The sequence below is a fragment of the Panthera tigris genome, chromosome B4 (assembly GCF_018350195.1).
Source record: "Panthera tigris isolate Pti1 chromosome B4, P.tigris_Pti1_mat1.1, whole genome shotgun sequence".
In the NCBI taxonomy this organism is placed as follows: Eukaryota; Metazoa; Chordata; class Mammalia; order Carnivora; family Felidae; genus Panthera; species Panthera tigris.
In genome coordinates this window covers 69,125,145-69,146,305 of record NC_056666.1, presented here as the reverse complement: position 1 = coordinate 69,146,305, position 21,161 = coordinate 69,125,145, and the positions used below count along the sequence as shown (strand labels likewise).

The 21,161-nt window shown below is 35.8% G+C and overlaps 1 protein-coding gene across 18 annotated transcripts in view; it reads right to left on the bottom strand.

The window, feature by feature from the left end:
- Positions 1-21,161, bottom strand: part of PPHLN1 (periphilin 1) — a 246,928-nt gene that overhangs the window by 122,503 nt on the left and 103,264 nt on the right. For 16 of the 18 annotated variants that reach the window (XR_006219897.1, XR_006219900.1, XR_006219896.1 and 13 more), the window contains 2 exons: positions 13,417-13,581; positions 11,025-11,086 (listed from right to left, as the gene is read on the bottom strand). Coding sequence is in view for 12 of the 18 variants with exons in the window: in XM_042992119.1 (XP_042848053.1) it covers positions 11,025-11,086; positions 13,417-13,581 (227 nt within the window). In the remaining 6 variants the exon portion in view is untranslated. The remainder of the gene's footprint in view (positions 1-11,024; positions 11,087-13,416; positions 13,582-21,161) is intronic. The other 2 variants (XM_042992125.1, XM_042992124.1) reach the window with 1 other exon arrangement.

The window sequence follows — 21,161 nt, the reverse complement described above, 5'->3', positions numbered from 1 at the left end:
CTTCACATATGAACCACCTCAGCTGCCAGTCCAAATCCCTTCTTCCCCAATTTGCCTTCATCTGCCCCATCCCTAATTTCATCCTTTCTTTCCCAGGATATGATTTTGCCCCCTGCTGAAAGTTAGCCCTTCAATAAATGCAGTTCATCCTGGCCCTCATACATCTTGCTTCGCCAGTTTTCCCTTTTCTGCCTTGTACCTTCAACCTTTCTCTTTTCCCTTCAACCTATAAATATGCTCAAGTCGCTGATCACCTTTTAAAAAAGTTTTAGGTGATCTTCCTTTAGCCATTGTCCTTTTCCACCTTCACCTCACGGATACCTGTAAGTCCCCTGCATTTTGAACATAAATGTCATTCCCTACTTTCCATCTAAGTATTTTTTGGAAACTTATCCACCCAGTTTCAATCTATCCCCTCACATCTCATTCATCCTGACACAGATAAAACCAAGAGATATTTTAATCTTTATATTACTAGAGTACTCAGTTGCATCAGACATTGATGACCCCAAATGTGGTTTAAAAATTTTTATTTTCCATCACTTACATAAAAGCTGAGGGTTCTGACCTCGGTTCACTGCTCTTGTCTAACTACATCCTCTCCTTGGACAATCTCAATTTTGAATGTAGCTCCTCCCTTGAAACCATTCCTTCTATATGCCAATCTCAGGTAATGGTATTATTTTACACACAGGAAACAAAAACCCGGATGTTTCCCTTGTCTTTATTCCCACATCCAACAACCACATCTTGTTGATTTTTCACTTCCTGAGCATTTATCAAATTTAACCCTTTTTCTCCAACCCCCTACTTCATGTATTCATTCCTTGTTCCATCTCCAGTGCCACCTTTAAAAAGTCATCCTTTAGAGTAAAAAACAAAACATTCCAATTGGGTTACCTTAGCCTGTATACCAAGTTAAAATTTTCCAAGAGCTCCCCACTGTGAATATACTAAAGCTCTATTTTTAGAACTGCTTATTCAGACTTTTTAGCTATAATTTAAAATTCACAATTTCCTAGGTCACGTATGAGCATCCATTAATACCTCTACACATCCTGCTTTATACAGCTTGCTTATGCCTCTCCTTCTGCAGGAACATGTTTCCCATTACTCTTCTTCTGGTTAACTCTTAATTTTCCTTCAAGTTTTGTTCATCTGCTCCTACAGGAAATCTTTAATAAAACCCCAGAACAGGGTAAATGCTTCTTTATTTGTCTTCCGACAGCATTTTATGCAACTTCAGAACATATCATACTAGGCCATCTTCTTGTGCATCTATCTCACTCACTAGAGTGGAAGCCAGTGATATAAGCAGTGGCCTATACAAAGTAAACATGTAAGCATTTGTACCACTAAACTAATAAATCAAAATGTTTGATAGTATTTTTCTCTGTTAAAATTGTGTATTACCTAAGAAGACAGAATCACTATAATAAAATTACAAATTAAATGTGTTTTAAAAAAAATTAATAGGTATAAAAACATTGAACTATTTAATCAAAATGTTCCTATGTTGGGGTGCCTGGGTGGCTGAGTCGGTTAAGCATCAGACTTCAGCTCAGGTCATGACCTCATGGTTCATGAGTTTAAACCCCGCATCAGGCTCTGTACTGACAGCTCAGAGACTGGAGCCTGCTTCGGATTCTGTGTTTCCCTCTCTCTCTGCCCCTCCCCAGCTTGCACTCTCTCTCTCTCTCTCAAAAAATAAACATTAAAAAATTTTTTCATATGTGAATACAGAAAAAAAAAACCTTCAGCATTTAAAAATAAAGTATGCTGGACACTTAGTGACACTCTTGTTGTAGCTGGGGTTTTTTGTTGTTGTTGTTGTTGTTTTAGAGAGAGAGAGAGAGAGAGAGAGAGAATGCACAAGCAGGGGCAAGGGGCAGAGGAAGAGAATCCTAAGCAGGTTCCACGCTCAGCATGAAGCCCGGCACAAGGCTCAATTCCATGACCACAGGGTCATGACCTAAGCAGAAATCAAGAATCGGACTCAATAAACTGAGCCACCCAGCTGCCCCTCTTGTTCCATATTTCCAAATACTATTTAATACTTTATATCAGTTCCATCCTCAAGTTTATTCTAAGACCTCATAACTACAGGGGGAAAATTACTGTTAAAAACTACCTCATACAGTCTAAATTAATAACCCTTGGTAAAGTAGGACATGTTCCTTGAATATAAAATGAAATGGATTCTAATCTATTCTGAATTTTGTCTACAAGTGTGTTTTGAACAAAGAGATAATAAAAACACTATCTATATAGAACCATGATGAATAGGTGATAACACACTTAAAATGTGGACAAATTATCAGGTAAGTGGCTCTATTAAATAAGAAAGTGGTAACTTTCAGAGTGAGGGTGGGGGTGTGGGAGGATGACAGAAAACAATATATTCCCTTTTCCATTATTAGCTGTTATTTAATCCAGTTGCTTCCAATGATCCCACACTTATTTGATATGAAACCCTAATATATATACGTTGGATTTATAAAGTATGTAATGTCCTACAACATGAAACACATAAAACAGAAAGTGAAAAAGATTCATTATAAACTGAAAGTTCCACAACCAGCGATAGACCTATGGAAGATGGTGCAAGCAACGTGGCCCAGCAGCAGCCAGTGATGGCAACCTGCAAAGGTAAAGTGGTGGAGAGAGCAAGAAGGAAGACCCAAGGGACCAGAAGACTAACTACATACAAAAATGGGAGCAGAAATATTGAGGACACTGGTTTTAAGTCTGGGATCAGATTTTACCCTACTTACAAGCTAGTAAGTTAGACTGTTAGTATTTTATGGATATTGGTAGAAGACACAAGACTCCTGGGACAAACAACTTTTTTCTCAGCACAGCAAGCAACACAGCACTGGCTTGTTTGCACCAGCTCCCCGTGGTACCAAGTCCCACAGAAGTGATGTTATATAAGCCAAGATCAATACTACACACAGGGTGGGTTTGGTTCAGAACTAAGGAACACTGAACTTGGGGAAGCCACTATTTTTACACCAGGCAAAAAGCAAGCCTGCTCTTTGACACAGAGGAAGGCATTACCTTATCTTTCAAGACTGCTCACTACAAATTCATGGGTAAAAGGTGGTCAGGGCCTTGCATTCTTGGCTTATCTTCATTAAAATTAAAACGTTGAACATTGAAGAATATTATCAAAAGAATGGAATACTGCAAACCATATATCTGATAAAGAGTTCAGTAGCAGAATATGTAAAGAACTCTTCTAAACCTCAAAAACAAAAAAACAACCTAATTGTAAAATGGACCCAAAATGAGTAGATAATTCTTCAAAGAAAATATACAAATGACCAATAAGCACAGAAAATGGTGCTCATCATGAACCAATAGGGAAATGCAAATCAAAACCATAAGGTACCACTTCACACTTACCAAGATGGCAACAATAATAACAACAAGATGATAAGGATAATATGTCAATTATACCTCGAAAATAAAAAATTCATGTAAAGCCTCTGGAAACAAAAACAATTAAAAGGATGTGAACAACATGCTGATTATACCTCAAAAAAAAAAAAAAAAAAAGCCTCCAGAAAAGCCTATAATGTTATAAAACACACCCATATTAACATGATTTATCTAACTATAGTAAATGACTTGCCATAAATGAAAAACTGCCTGAGAGTCAGGTAGACGGCACAATGTAATTTACACCTATCTCATGAAATAAGTAAATTAATGGTGGAAAAGAGCAAAGGAAATGTTGAAATTGTTAATATGTACAGGGCTCCACTGAAAATCTTCATAAAATCATTTAAAAGAAAATACAGGAAATATTTATTTAAATGAAAAGAGACATTGCATGCACTGAATTTCAAAAGCAGCATTCATTTTCATATACACACATACTAGATTTAGCTAAAACTAGATCATGTTCCTTTTTTTTTTAAAGGTCTTAACGAATATAAGTTTCAACAAGATTTCATTGAGCTGTAGTTCAGCACTGAGTTTCCAAGATGCGTGACCTTCTAGGGACAGCATTTTATGCTTCTAGGGAATCTTCTAGGGAAGCTTCTAGGGAAGACCCCCACCGCAATTATTCACCCAAGCATAATCCCAAACTCTCTACCTCCCTTCCTTTCATCTCAGGTGTTTGTTTTTTTTTTTAATGTTTATTTATTTTTGAGAGACAGAGAGAGACAGAGCACAAGCAGGAGAGGGGCAGAGACAGAGGGAGACATAGATTTCAAAGCAAGCCTCAAACCCATGAACTATGAGATCATGACCTGAGTTGGAGCCAGACGCTTAACCAACTGAGCCACCCAGGCACCCCTCTCCTCAGGTTTTAAAGAAGAAACATACAAAAGCTGTGCCACACCAACCGTCCAACTCCTCTCTGCTGCCTCTTACCTTTTCCCTATGTATTCAATGCCAGCTGATGTCACACCTGAAATAGAATCATCCCCCCCTGCCTATAAAACTTTCTTCAAGGAACAAGAAACCAAAGCCCGATTCAAAGGTCACTTTTATGCCAACGATTCCTCCAAATTTCTCTCTAGACCTGACGTCTATGCAATTTTATTCCCACTCGCTGTCTGCCAGACTCCAGCAACTCAGATGTCCACTAGTACCTGTGCTTCAGCCAGAAGGGCCTCGTCAGTTGCATACCATGCACTTGCTTATCATGTGCCAGCCACTTAAATAGTCTGCCTTCAGCTCTATCCATCTCTTCCCACAGAAATGCTAACCCGCCTTCAGGATTCAACACAAATGATCCCTCCTCCTCAGTCTGTCCTCATCATCCTACTTAGCATCATTCTTCTGAATTCCTTCAGTGTCATTACTTACCACAGAAAGTACAACCCACCCCACTCTCCTCTACATTAGTTATTTCAGAGTATTTCTTCTTTCCCTTCTCTGACCACAAAGAACATAACCTCCTTCTACTAGCTTTTACTCACTTTCATTCTCACAACACCATGTAATAGTTTAAAAAATACACAATGAATAAATGAATCAATCATTTCATTACATAGACAGTGCCTGTGAATATTTTAGGCAATAACTTGCTATGGCTGTATCATATTTACAAAATAACTAGAACCTGAAAGAACTGTAATCCAGGTTTCAATTTTTAAAAAAACTTAACAGAGGGGTGCCTGGGTGGCTCAGTCAGTTAAGTGACTGACTTCGGCTCAGGTCATAATCTCACAGTTTGTGAGTTCGAGCCCTGCATCGGGCTCTGTGCAGACAGCTCAGAGCCTGGAGCTTGTTTCAGATTCTGTGTCTCCCTCGCTCTCTGGCCCTCCCCCACTCACGCTCTGTCTCTCTCTCAAAAATAAATAAATATTAAAAAAAATTTTTAAACACTTAACAGAATGCCCTTGCATACACACAGACACACACAATAAAAGGAATATAAAAAGTGGCGGTGAGTATGTGAAGAAACTGGGAACCTCATACACTGGTAGGAATGTAAAATGGTACAGCCACTACAGAAATCAGTTTGGTGGTTCCTCAAAAAGCTAAACAGACAAGTACCATATGACCCAGCAATTCCATCCTAGGTACAAGCCCAAAAGGATTTAAGACAGAGACTCAAAACAGATACTTATGTGTCGATGTTCACTGCAGCATTATTTACAAGAGCCAAGTGGTAGAAACAACCCAAGTATCCTACAGAAGATGAATCAATAAAATATGGTAAATACATAACATGGAATATTATCCACCAATAAAAAGGAACAATGTTTTAACATGTTACACCACGGATGAACCTTGAAAACATCATGCTAGGGGTGCCTGGATGGCTCAGTTGGTTGGACATTCAACTCGTGATTTCGGCTCAGGTCGCGATTTCATGGTTTGTGGATTTGAGCCCCATGTCAGACTCTGTGCTGACAGTACAGAGCCTGCTTGGGATTCTCTCCCTCCCTTTCTCTCACCCCAATCCCACTCAGGCACTCTCTCTTGCTCTCAAAATAAATAAACACTTAAAAATCACTTTAAAAAAATCATGCTGATAGAAGCCAGACATAAAAGGACAAATACTGTATGATTCCACTTACATGAAATACCTAGGATAGAAAAATTCTTAAAGACAAAAAGTTGAATGTTGTTGACATGGTCTGTGGTTAAGGAAGCACAAGGAATTATTGCTTGACAGTTAAAGTATAATTTTTGTTTGGGATGATAAAAAAATTTTTTGAAAATAGTGGTGCTGGTTATCCAACATTGTGAATGTAATTAATGCCAGTGAGTTGTATACTTAAAAACTGTGAAAAAGGCATATTTTATATCATACATATGCCACTACAACAAAGTATTTTTTGAAAAAAACACAGAAGCTACCTTGAAGGGATTCTCACTGACCAACTCTAGGCATCAAAATAATGATAGGAACAGACTGTAACACACTGAGTAAAAAAGGAATCCATGAGTCCATACTGATATAAACAAAGTTTTGTTTTTTCTTAAAGGTGATGGAGAGAAAGCTCTTTCTCACAATTGATACCAGGTAACAGCATGCATAATAAATATAGAAAGAACAATCTATTACAAAATCACCATTAGAAACCATTATATTAATAATTCGGCCAGGACACCTGGGTGGCTTAGTCAGTTAAGCATCCGGCTCTTGGTTTTGGTTCAGGTCATGATCTCATAGTTCATGAGTTTGAGCCCCACATGGGGCTCTGCACTGATGGCTCCAAGCCTGCTTGGGATTCTCTGTCTCCCTCTCTCTCTCTCTCTGCCCCTCCTGCATTCATTCTGTCTCTCTCTCTCCCTTTCCCCCCTCAAAATAAATAAATAACCTTAAAAATAATAATTCAGGCTACTACTAGTGGGTGAAAATGGGATGAAAAATGGTATACTCATATAGTTTCAAACTATTTCTGTTCCCACAGAACACTAATTTCAGGGGAGGAGGCTAACTTCACAGTGAAGAAATTTTGCAGACCCCATCTTAAGTGATAAAAGTCAACAATACCAAAAAGGGGATGAAATGACAACCTACGCAACCAAACAGGATGCAATAAAAAGAATACAGCATCACTTCAGGGACTGCCCTGACAAAAATGCATAACTTAAATCTAATCGTGAACATTAGACAAAACTAAATTTGAAAACATTCTAAAAATGTCCACCCTATATTCATCTTGCCCATAACAATGAGCCATAAAAATCAAGGAAAAGACTGAGAAACTGTTCCAGATTAAAGAAGTCTACAAAAATATGACCGGTAAATTCAGAATAGATCTTTTTGCTAAAATACACATTATTGGGGCATTGTGGGAGACATTACTGGGGGTCTCTGGTGGAAGATTATAGCAGTTTTTAAAATTATTCTTGCAACTTTTCTATAAATTTAAAAACGGTTTCAAATAAAATGTCCTAAATATCCTAATATTTTCTCTCCACGATACAAAGAATTATCACGTACACTCCAACAAAACACAAATTAAAATATTTTCCTAAATACTCAGAACCATATTCTCTTACAACCACCCTCTGCATGGTTTACAATGCAGCTATTTTCCCCCTAGAACAAAGTTATTTCCTATTCACAAAGTCTTTAAGCTTGGAACTCTTCAATGAGGCCACCTAATTAAGGGAACAATGTACAGACAGAATGATGCTAGCCTGTAAAAGCAGTAGCTTCTGTGATAACGTAATACCTGAAATGTTACTGAAGACACCCAGACATCAAGTGAAGGTACAAGAAAATGTGGAAGAAGCCACCTATACAACACTAACCTGTTTTATTTTTCTTCATAAGAATTAGGTTTTGTTTTTTATCTGTTTACTATCTACAATTCATATTAAAATGTAGGCCAATAAGAGAACCTTTTTATCCATGGAGCTAAAAGAAAACCTGATATATACCAGTCTCCCAATAAATATTTATCAAATGAATGAATATACCATATACAATGAACTCTATACCAAAAAATTTCAAACAACAGAGTATAAGTACAGGCAACACTCTCTGATCACAGAATGAATAGAATATACTGTGTCAGAATCAGCAAAAAAAAAAAAAAAAAAAAAAAATTGCTATCTATCAGAATCTATGGGACACAGTTACAGCAATTCTTAAAAGAAACTCCAAAATTCTGATGAATCACTAAATTCTATTCTTGAAATCATTATTATACTGTATGTTAACTAACTTGGATTTAAATTAAAAAAAGAAAGAAAAGAGCAATTAGGAATCACAACAAAAAAAGAAATTCCAAAATGCTACTTATATTATACTTATAAATAAGAAAAATAAACTAAGTAACCAAATTAAAATGTTAGATTTTTTCAAAAATAGAAACATAAGTGTTGTCTATGAAAATGTAAAATATATCTGCCCTATGACCCAGAAATTCCACTTTTGACAGTCTATCACATAGAAAGCAAAGTACTATTTCACAATGACATTATATACTCAGATTTATTACGACAAAACTTTGCACTGGAAACAAAGTGAATATTCATCAACAGATGAACAACTAATTATTTGGTATGTCCACAAGATGGAATAGAACTCAGCCATTAAAAAGATTCAAATAAAAGTTAAACCAAATAACCTGGAGGGATTTCCACAAGCCACTGAATGAGAAACGCAACTTACAGAAGAGTATGAATATGATCTCATTAACAACAAATACCCCAAATGTTTGTGAATATAGAGAAAAATATAGAACATACACCAAACTGTTAACATGACTGTGGGAAACGAGGAGTCCCATATATGATATCCTATTTCATTTATGGAAAATTATATACACATGCAGGAAAATAAAAAAGTGCTAAAAAAGACAAGAAGGAAAAATAAAGATAGAAACATACCATTATTTTAAAAACTGAAAAACAATGTAACTAAAAATCAACCTGAGAACTGTTTCTTTAGAGTGAATATAAGCCATGAGCTAATCTAATCAAAAGAGTTTTTCTTACACTTTTGCTTTTCATATTTAGGACTTCATTACACCAGGTATTTTGACACACCAGGTTTTCAATTTCACTTTTTCTCCCCCAAATGATGGCAGCTTGACCCAGCACTGCATTCCTTCCCCATTTGATTTGAAGTGCCACTGTTGCTATATCCCAAATTCCTAGATATACTCTAGGTTTGTTTCTAGACTCCCTATTCTGTTTCACAGTTTACAATACTACAGCTTGAGAAGTTATGATAGACAGTATATTGAGTCTTCACATCTTTTTCAAGGCTATTTTTGCCATTTGGCCCTTTACTCCATGGTAATTTTAGAAACAACTTGCCAACTTCCATGGGAAAAAAATCTAGAATTTGGAATGGAACCAAACTAAAGGAACACCTGAATTTGAGAACTGGTATGTTCGTGATACAGTCTCTTCCCAACCACGGATGTCACACACATGTTGTGCCCTTTTTTTTTAATGTTTACTTATTTTTTGAGAAAGCATGAGCAGGGGAGGCTTGGGAGAGCGCGGGGGCAGGCAGAGAATCCCAAGTAGGATCCTTGGTGTCAGCATGGAGCTTGATGTGGTGCCCAACCCCACGAACTGAGAGATCATGACCAGAGCTGAAATCAAGAGTCGGCTGCTTAACCCACTAAGCCACCCGGTTGCCCCTATGTTGCTCCTTTTATTCAGGTCTTCAGTGTCCTTCAGAAATGACGTGCCATTTCAACTACATAGGTCTCACACAATTTTGTTAGATTTATTCCTATCACTCCTTATAGTTTTTACGCCAGAGCAAATATTAAATATTATTTCTTTTGAGAGAGGCAGTCCGCCATGGGTTCAGACCATCCCTGCACATCCCTACCGTGTACTCCAAATTCCAAGACCTAACCATCTGCTGACACTGAACAGTTTCTATAACTGGTCATACAATGAAATACGTCAAGGTGACCACAGCATAAACACCACGTGACTACTCACTCTCGGTGAAAGAAGGCTGGCTTGCTTGCTTCCTGTTTACTACAAAAAAGTAGCAAGCTCTTGACACTGTGTTCCTCAGCTGCAGTGCATCCCATTTTATGCACGACCACCATCTCTGCCCACCACACAACTCTATGGGACTTGAGGGCAGGGAACCAGCACTACCATGCCAATGCCCCTGATGACTGCTGGGCTGTGAGCAATAAACTGCCTTGCTCTAATCCACTGAATCCTGTTGTCTACTTCTGGCACCTAGAGTTGTAGCAGTTGATGCCTTTCCATTCTCCATAGGTTATTCTCTGACAGTTCACAAGAAATCTTTAAAAAGCTCCTTTAAGAACTTCTACTACTTCCTTTGTGAAGTTATTAAAAACAACAACAAAAAAACTTGACTAAATCTGTCCATCTTTTTTTTTTCTAACTATTCTATCAGAGTCTCTATAATTAACCAAGGCTAACAACGACTGAGGTCCTTCCAAAATGTGTCTTTCCAATAGAACTTTACTTATCAAAATAAAGCAACTAAGAAAATGCCTTATAGTAAAAGAAATTCTGGGGGCACCTGGGTGGCTCAGTCAATTAAGTGTCTGACTTGTGAATTTGGCTCAGGTCATGATCTCATAGTTCATGGAATCAAGCCCTGCATTGGGTTCTATGCTGACAGTACAGAGCCTGCTTGGGATTCTCTCTCCCTCTCTCTCTGCCCCTCCCCTGCTCATGCTCTCTCTCTCTCAAAAATAAATATTTAAAAATAAATAAATAAGAATAAAGGAAACTTTGTAATGACTCAAATATTCTAGACGGAACAAAAAAAAAGCCTTAACTTTCTAATTAAGTAAACAGATACCTTATAATCACATCACACATTAGAGATAATTTAATAATTTGATAAGAATATACCAATAGTTCAAACACTATTTTTTGTTATCAATTACAAAATGCCAATAGATACAGAATGTTAGCTATTAGTGCTATTATATTAATCACAAAAATATAATGTTTGTTGCTTTCAAAATTCTAAATCCTAATTAAAAATATTTCATCTATAAGCAGTGAGGTTAGATTTCAACCTCAGACGTCTCAGTGAATCAAGTATTGGAGTGGTTACGGTACTATGTTTATCTTTTTACCTGTATTCAGGCTGTCGGCTTGTGGAATGATCATCTCTTGTCCACCTGTAGCCAGATTCATCCTGTAAAATAAAAGAGCTCCTTAGACATTTGTTTATATTATTTAGGTCAAGTAGGATACATCTAATAGTACTACTGGAAACGAGTCTCTAAGACCAAAATAAAATGAGGACAAAAACACCTCTCTAAATCTGAGCTTCAAAGGCATGAAGAAGAAAAAAAAGATACAGCAAGTCACCCATATCAACAAGTGACTTAGCGGACTGACAACCTGCGGAACCATTTATCTGCATGAAAATGCTTACGGTACTTCTTTGGTAGGCCTAACAGCCTTATTGCCAAAAACATACACCAACATCACAACAGCTAAGGACTGCTATATGAACAAAGGTTCGATTTAAATTTAATCAAGCACACAGGTCTCTTTATTTTCGTTCTGTCAAGTTCTTTCACCAAGTTTCAAATTCAAGACCAGGAAACATTTGTTACTTTCCCACTTGTTCAAATTTTTTCTCATCTTGACTCCCATTAAAATCCATAATTTGGAAACAATATAATAGGAAACCATCACCTACTGATAAGTTAAATTAGAGCAACATGTGGCACTAAGTATAAGATTAATCAAAACAAGCATTTTGTCCTCTAAAACAGATACATTTGAAAGGTACGTTACACACACACACACACACACACACACACACACAGTAATCCACGCCCAATTACTTTAAAATTATATGTAGAACAATATAATGTGAATTATTTATAATCAGAAATACTTATTCCGCTAAAATAAATACTATTTTCATCTTCCTCTTTAGTATCATATACTCTACTCTTACATAAGAGTTATGTATTCATCATTTTTCTTCTCAACAGTAAATACAAAGAAACAAAAAACAATATAACAAAAAGATAAAGAAAATTCAACAGCTCTAATAAGATATTGGATAAAGTTAGTTTATATAACTGAACTCAAGATAACTTAGTATCACGAGAGTTCTAAGGATCTCAAGTGGGGTTATTTTTGTTTGAAGAGAATTTAAAGAGAAAATGTTGCACAAAGTACGAATGAACACAATTTGTAATAAAAAAACTATTGTTGAGGCACTATTATGCTACCAGGTTTTAGGGGAAAAAATCATATTCATGAGGGTTCAAATACAAATTGGTCCAATGAATCCAAAATTCCCTATTTATATTAAATGGCCACATTTAGTTTTCACAAGAGGGATAACAATCTTATGCAAGGCCAAATTTTTTTCTTCCTCAGACTACCTGGAAGAGTAACTCCAAAGGCAAAGTCCAGTATTTCTAGGATAGAGACAATGCATAATGTTTACTTTTCTACACCAAATTCGTCTTCCTAAAGGAACAGCACAACATTTAAAAATTGAAAAAAACACGAATCAATTCTATGAGAAAGAAGCTGTGCACTCCCAACTTTAAAACTACAAGAAAACACTGAATAGTCTCATTACTACTTTAGAATTGTTAAGAGTCACCATGATGGAGTAATCAGAGAACTGGACTTCCATACATATATACACACAATCCTGGGTAAATGACTTTAAGGGTGAAGTATGGAAAGTAATTCCAACAGCCAATGTGAGGTCAAATTTTAATATAAACGTTTGAATATGTACTGTAAATTACAATAGTATACAGTAGGCAAAGGGAAAAAAGAGAAAATGTAGAAAAACAGTCTGGCAGAGGAGTGAGGTAAACACACAAGCCAAGTCAAAGGAACTACATCAAGGAATAGTTGCAGTCAAGTTCAATGACAGATTGTTGCAACATGTAATACATACTTCTAGAGTATTAAAGATTATCAGAAGAAACAAAATACAATAATAACAATGGTAATAACAGCTAACATTTAAAAAGTGCTTATTATATATAGGACAGTGTTGTGAGAGCTTTCTAATTTGAGTAAGTAGACTTTAATAAGTACAACAAAAATGAGACTAAAGTTCAACACCCTTAATCCAACCTCACCCACAGCATTTCATCATGAATGAAAATAAAGTAATTATAAGTGAGTACCTCCAGTAAGAGATGGTAACCACCTGCTCATCACTTTTTTGAGTACCAAGGCAATACATAGATTACCTTTATCTGCTTCTGCAAATTCTTTCCAATTTAGGGGATAAAAACACAGGTTAGTTGGAATTAATGTCATTTAGATAGAGCTATCCAGAATGGCTTACCCACTTTATCCCAAGATTCTCCACTACCAGTTCCCATTTGACAGCTCTAGCAGGGAAGTCAACAGAGCATCAAGCAGGAAGTGTTTATTCACCTGCCTTCATGGCCAATCACATAAATTTCAAAAATTACATGATTTTTAAACTTATAAAATATAACAATTAGTACACGGGGGAAATTTACATACTCCTCTGTGAGGTGGACCACTTCTTCGATCATGAGAAAAACTGCGGCCCTCGTCATATTCTCGGTAATCAACATGACTGTAATATCTATTGTAGTTTCCTTCACCAGGTCTGTCTAGCAGTGGTGGTTTCTTTGGCACAATATTAACTACTCTATGGTAGCCATCCTAAAACAGACAAAAAGAAATATATAAAAATCACTAACTTCTCTATTTGGTTTTGGAAAGGTTTTTTAAAAGCACAGGAGTTCTTATCCTTAATCAAATAGAGTAAATGTATAAACAAACAAAAATGCATTAATGAAATAACATGAATATAACTAATAGTAATGTTTTCACATGGATTAAAGGAAATAAAATTGTTCAACGAAGCCAGGTGCTTAAAATAACAAGTAGCAATACTAAAAATCAATCATAAAAGAAAAAATACATATTATTATTTTAATAAAAAATAAACTATGGAAAGAATGTTACATAGCTCTAATCCTAATTGCCTAAGAATTTTAAAAACAAAACCATTTAAGATAGCACACACCTTTAGTCTAATGTGTTTGAAGTATACTATTCAGAAGAAATACAAAATCTTTACACTTAAGCAACAGCAAACAGAGACAGAATATTGAGCTAGAATCATCAAGAGGAAACACTGCTATTTCTCCAGAACCGCTGGAGAGAAAACAGCCTTTGACTTCACAGTCTAGAAGCAAAAGAAAACCCAATATAAAATTTGAACTCATTTTCAAAATAGTAAGTTGTTAATGTTTTAAAGTTTCAGCAATTAGGGGCACCTGGGTGGCTCAGTCAGTTAAACATTGGACTCTTGGTTTTGGCTCAGGTCATGATCTCCCGGTTTGTGAGTTCAAGCCCTGAGTCAGGCTCACGCTCCGTGTTGGTGGTGCAGTGCCAGCTTGGGATTCTCTATCTCACTCTGTCCCTCCCATGTGCTCGCTTGCTCTCTCTCTCTCTCTCTCAAAATAAATAAACTTTAAAATAAAATAAAGTTTGAGCAACTAAGTGGATTTTGGGGGGGAGGCTGGGAAATTGGACAGAGGGAGAAGAACACCTATGTTAGGTTAGGAGTTGCTGTGAAATAACTGAACAAAATGGTTATCAACAAGTAAGGACTAGAGAGCTACACAACATGTATTTATAAATAATCTCGCCTTGAACATTCATGGTATGTCTTCTACCAGTATCAGAGTAAATATATGTGAAAGAAATTAGAAAGCAATCAAAGTATAAGCCATGATCAATTTAAATTAACTGACTGGACAAAATAAAAACATGAAGCCCAAAATAAAGCCCAACATTCAGGGCATTACTATACCATCTTTATGTCCAGTTTCATCGTCAATACAATAGATTAATACTATTACCTACCTCAAGGAGCTGTTGTGAAGACTGAGCAAAAAGCAGATTCTAAAAAATTTAGTACAATGTGTAGGACACACTATGTACTCAAAAATATTTGTTGTTTTGATTACCTTTTTAATGACCATGTGAAACACAATTCCTCAAAGTGTCTATTCACTTAAATAACTTCTTAGCATTAATAACTGCAACTATTCAATCATTAAATTACTGTGTCTCATTCAAATTTCCCAGTGGGTAGGAAATTTGTTAATGTGCTGAGAAAAAATAAAATTAATAGTTCATATCTATTTAAGAACTAAAATGATCTACCTAATTTTTTCCCATGGGGCTATAAGGTGGTTTCTTTCTTTAGTATGTTAGATATTACATTAAAACATATATTTTAGGGGCGCCTGGGTGGCTCAGTCGGTTAAGCAGCCGACTTCGGCTCAGGTCATGATTTCGCGGTCCGTGAGTTCGAGCCCCGCGTCGGGCTCTGTGCTGACAGCTCAGAGCCTGGAGCCTGTTTCAGATTCTGTGTCTCCCTCTCTCTGACCCTCCCCCGTTCATGCTCGGTCTCTCTCTGTCTCAAAAATAAATAAACGTTAAAAAAAATTTTTTTTAATTAAAAAAAATATTTTATAGTTTACATAATATATAATAGATAAATGAACCCACAGGCTCTTATAAAAATTATCTTTCAAAGAGGTTTCAATTAAATCTAAGCAAACATTGAGCTTCTAAACAAATTCAACATTAAGCCAAAATCAGCAAACATAATTTATAGCATTCTCTAAATTAAAATTTGTTATTCATAAAATTAGAATCACTGATTTCTACAATTCCAAGAAACCATACAATTCCATTCTATATCGTCCTTGTTGGTTTGTATATATTTATTTGGAGGGATGGTGGCATAAGTATGCATGTCTAAACCCTTGCATGAATAGAGAGCTTATTACTTTACATGCAACCTTTTCCTCTATTCAAAGTTATTTTAGGATTGTAAAATGCATATGGTAAAACTTGAATCATATTTAGTCATATATTTAATAAACCGTTTTTTCCAAATAAAAATAAAATCATTCCAAAGTTGTTAATCAGCAACAGAAAAACAAAAACAAACAAAAAAACTCCTAATGACAGCTCTGTACCTAGCAATGAAGATTAAACTCTTTATGTTTTGAGATTGTTCAAATATAAGTACATTATTACCATCTCACCTCTATAATAGGCATCTATTCTTAAGGAAAATTCTATATTTATATGAAAAGTTTTAAGGAAATAAAGATGACTGGAGCAATCTGATGAAGCAAGACTGTATTTTCAGAAAGTCTCTATCTTATCTAGGAATACCATGCAAGGATTTTTCTAACAAAATTCATGATGAGAAGCAAAGATTTCAGAATTTTTCAAAAGCTTTTTTTTTTTAATTTTTTTTTTTTTAACGTTTATTTATTTTTGAGACAGAGAGAGACAGAGCATGAACAGGGGAGGGGCAGAGAGAGAGAGGGAGACACAGAATCGGAAGCAGGCTCCAGGCTCTGAGCCATCAGCGCAGAGCCCGACGCAGGGCTCGAACTCACAGACTGCGAGATCGTGACCCGGGCTGAAGTCGGACACTTAACCGACTGAGCCACCCAGGCGCCCCTCAAAAGCTTTTTTTAATAAAAAAGTTCAAACAGTATTTTATATTACATGCAATGCTGGACATGATTGGAAATACCATCAGAGTTTGAAATTCTCCTACAAATTTACATGGAGCTATAAACATGTAATTTTCCTTTTTAATGTTTATTTATTGATTTTGAGACAGAAAGAGCAAAAGAGAGAGAGAGAGAGAGGAGGGGAGGAGCAGACAGAAAGGGAGAGAGAATCCCAAGAGGTTCGAAACCACAAACCATAAGATCATGACCTGAGCTGAAACTAAGAGTCAGAAGCTTAACCAACTGGGCCACCCAGGCGCCCCATAATTTCCCTTTCTAGATGCTAACAGAAATACACAAGGCTTCAGGTACTGATACGGTTGGAGTCTTCATTTTAGAAATATCTTGGAAAATAATGGCACCATTATTTACAAACCAGAAATAAAAACTGTAACTTCTAAAGACTACCTTAAAAGATTAAGGATAATAGAATCATTTTCAATTAATTTAAAAACAAACCCAATGGAATCCAAATATTTCTATTATTTAAAATGCAGATATTTCGGGGGCACCTTGGGTGGCTAAGTCAGTTAAGCATCTGGCTCTGGATTTCAGCTCAGGTCACGATCTCACAGTTCATAAGATCGAGCCCTGGGTGGGGCTCTGGGCTGAAAATTCCGAGCCTGTTTGGGATTCTGTCTCTCCTCTCTCACTGCCCCTCTGCCCACTTGCGTGCACTTGCTCCTTCTCTCTCTCTCTCAAAATACATAAAAAAAATTTTCAAAAAATAAAATGCAGGTATTTCAAATCTTGAGTTTGGACATATAATCTGAATTTACCTCAATGAAATCAATTTTCGTTGCTTCAGTTCATTATAAAAATTTGTACAGTGCCCCATTAAAAAGATCAGACCATATCAATTCAATTGTTGCATATTTATACCATGTACCAATTTTCTATGGCTGTTACTAAAATTTCCAAAAATATGTGTAAAATTCTATCAGATTTGCCCCTCCAAAATCAGTGTTAATGTTATGATCAGTAAGACCAAAATTAAAAAGTATACGTAACTCATTAAAAAAAATTTTTAAGCCTATTTTACTCAATCATGATCTATTCTCACAGGATGTAGAAAGCAACAACTTGCATATATATACTTTTTTGAGAAGTTATAGGTCTAAGAAATTTACACATTCACATAGGTCCCTATCTAGGGGGTAAAACGATTCCTACCATTAGGGCTTCTGAGTTTCTGAAATAAGGATTGTTCATTTTTTGCTTGTGCAAAATGAAAATTTTGCTTGTGCTAATGAAAATTTGAGCAGGTTAAGATACTTATCAACTTAGTTTTGCAATTTTTAAGTCTGAAATGGTGATTGTGTTTTGTTACAAAATAAGCAATTATTTCTTAATTTGCTATAAATTCCAATTTAATAGAACTACCACCTCTTATGAGTAACACTTTCATTTCAGTAAGTAAAAGCACCAAGTTTTGTTTCATTCAATATTTAATGTCAAATTTCCCACACTAATGTTTAGTCTCTTTACTAACGGGGCAAATCATGAGGATTAACATGTTTCTTTAAAAAGTTTTCCAATGTCAGGGGTGCCTCAGTGGCTCAGATGGTTAAGCCTCGGACTTCAGCTCAGGTCATGATCTCAAGGTTCATGAGTTCGAGCCCTGCCTCAGGAGCTATACTGACAGCTCAGAGCCTGGAACCTGCGTCTGATTCTGTGTCTCCCTCTCTCTCTGCCCCTCCCCCACTCACACACTGTCCCTCTCTCTACCTCTCTCTGAAAAATAAACAAACATTAAAAACGTTTCCAATGTGATTACAATACTTGGCACAAAGTCTAACAAAAAACATTTAAAGGAAAAATTTTAATAGACAAGCAACTCCTCTTAAGCATCTTTATCATTTGGAGACACACACTAAAATATTTATTTACATTTGAAATAGGGTATCTTGGATTTACTTCAAAATAATCTGGGAGAAAAGAAACTGGGGAAGGCACAGACAAAACAAGATGGACCAAAAGCTGGTAACTGCCACTTTGGATGATTTGTCCATGGGGAGTTCATTTTGTTATTTTGTCTACTTTTATATCTGTGATATATGTCCTTATAAGAAAGTAAAAAGCAACTAAAACACACAAAACTACCGGCAAACTAAACATGACAGCATGTAAATAATCATGCCATTACTGCCTAAAACAATCAACTTAGTATGAATGCAAGCTTCATGGGCACAGACACCTTGGTCTTAATTCACTGCTCTATTCCCAGCACCTGGAACAGCACTTGGCACATAGTAAGCACTACACACCTGATACACGTTCTACTGTGTTGTATCAATTTTATGTTACTTCTGGCATCACATGTTTTTTTACTAGAAAAGTACCACACAAACCACACATACCTAAAAAACTCTACTACACAGGCTGGTGGACTTCTTTCAAAAGCTTGAGATTCCCTCACTCTGATCCCTCGTATTTTTGTGACATGCATTTCAGTAACTATTCATTTAATTCACTCATTGAATTTTCAAAGAAATATTGGTGTTTTTGCATTTCAATGGCTTTGGGGAATAATGGGTCAGATATCTGAAATTGGAACTGCCCCAGAAAATAAGGACACAGTGTTACAGAATGTAGCCAAGAACTGATCCTTCCTCTCTGGAAATAATGACAACAAAAAGAAAGTTCTTGCAATTCTGTCAGCCAAAAAAGGAAAACACCTCCTAGGGCATACACAAAGGAACGTTACTAAATCGAAACTCAGCAAATGAACACTTAAGATTTTACGTAATTTTCACATTTAGAAAAAGTTGAAAAAAATATTGCACTTTAATGATATGAATATCCATGTAGTTAATGAAAAGCATACATACTGTTGGCCAGTTTACTCTGAAATATTTCAAAAAATTAGATGGATTAAATAGACGGATAAAGGACAGATAGATGGATATACAATAAAGCATGTTTTCATCAAATGTTAATAGTTGAATATTAGTGAGTAAATGAGAGTAATGAGAAAAAAAGAAATACAGTAAACTTGCTTTTCTATTAGAGAAAAGAATCCAAATATACAAAATAAAAGACATTACTTTCCTTTTTCCCAGCCACTAATGATAGGGAGTTCCCACTTTTTAAAAGATTAACCAGTTTTATATTTAGAAAAAAATAATAATCTGCCTTTTCAAAACTTAAGTTTTTACGAAAGTATGACACACATACAAAATGTGTACAAATCATAAATGTACTTCTGGATAAATTTTCACAAGGTAATCACACTGTGTAACTACCACCCGTTTCAAAAAACTAAACACCCTTAGTACAGCAAAAGCCTTCCTGTGCTTTGTCCCAGTCACTACTTTCCTCTTCCAAAAGTAACCACTTTATTGGTGAATTCTGCCTATTCTAAAACTATGGAACAGGAAATACAGGATATATACTCTTATATTTAGCTTCTTTCTTTCAGTAGGATGTTTGTGAGGTTCCTACATGTTGCTGCTTTTGCAATGGTCCATTCAGGTCCATTCATTCTCACTGCTGTGTAACCTACACAATTAATTTATCTATTCCATTGTTAGACATCAGATTGTGGCCAATTTGAGCTTTTATGAACAATGCTGCTTGTGAACATTCTTGTACAAATCAGTGATATACCAATATGATTTTTAAAATAACATAAGATGATCTCTGCTTTGTAAGCAAATATTTTTAAGCTTTAAATAAGTTATATTATTAGCTCCAAAGTCAGGAATTATAACTTTACTGACTTATATTTCTGTTCCAGTGTAATTTATCAAACGCTTTTCTAGCCTAAGGATTTAGCAGGTCCTTGAAATCATATATGAATATAAACTTACTTTTTTCACCCAAATGCAGCAACAAAAAACCAAATAATAGTAATTACCTATGGCTTCATCACTTAACAGAAATCACAGATATTTTCATATCATGTCATAGCTGTTGCAGATACCTCAAAATCTATTTATTCTCATTATTTTGAAAATATAGTAATGAAACCTCACCTAGCTCTTAATATTTATTGACCTACTAAAGTACATCTTACTACATCACAAATTCGCTTTTTAATAGTTTGAGAAATATTCAAATATACATGTAAATATTGAAATATTCAAATATATTCAAATAGAAGTCCTTTAACTCTGTGTATTTCATTTTACAGTTTTAAAAACGCTACTCTAGGGGCACCTGGGTGGCTCAGTCGGTTAAGCGTCCGACTTCAGCTCAGGTCACGATATCACGGTCCGTGAGTTCGAGCCCCGCGTCAGGCTCTGGGCTGATGGCCCAGAGCCTGGAGCCTGCTTCCGATTCTGTGTCTCCCTCTCTCTCTGCTCCTCCCCCGTTCATGCTCTGTCTCTCTCTGTCTCAAAAGTAAATAAACGTTAAAAAAAAAATTTTTTTTAATAAAAAAAATAAAAATAAAAAAATAAAAACGCTACTCTAAAAAAGGGATCCATAGGCTTCACCAGACTGTTAAATGGATCCATGGCACCAAAAAGTTTAAGAAACTGTGATTTAACTAAAATGTAGGTGTAACATAGAAGGCAAAGGGATAATTTCCAAGAGCCATCAAAGGCACATAAAATGAAGGGAAGGGAAGGCTTTAAATTTCTAACCAAAATAAGACCAAGTTCACCAATAAAAGTATATGAGTCTTGAGGAAGGAGATGTGGGAATACAGAAGAATTTATAAACTAGGAGAGATTGATTGGGGGA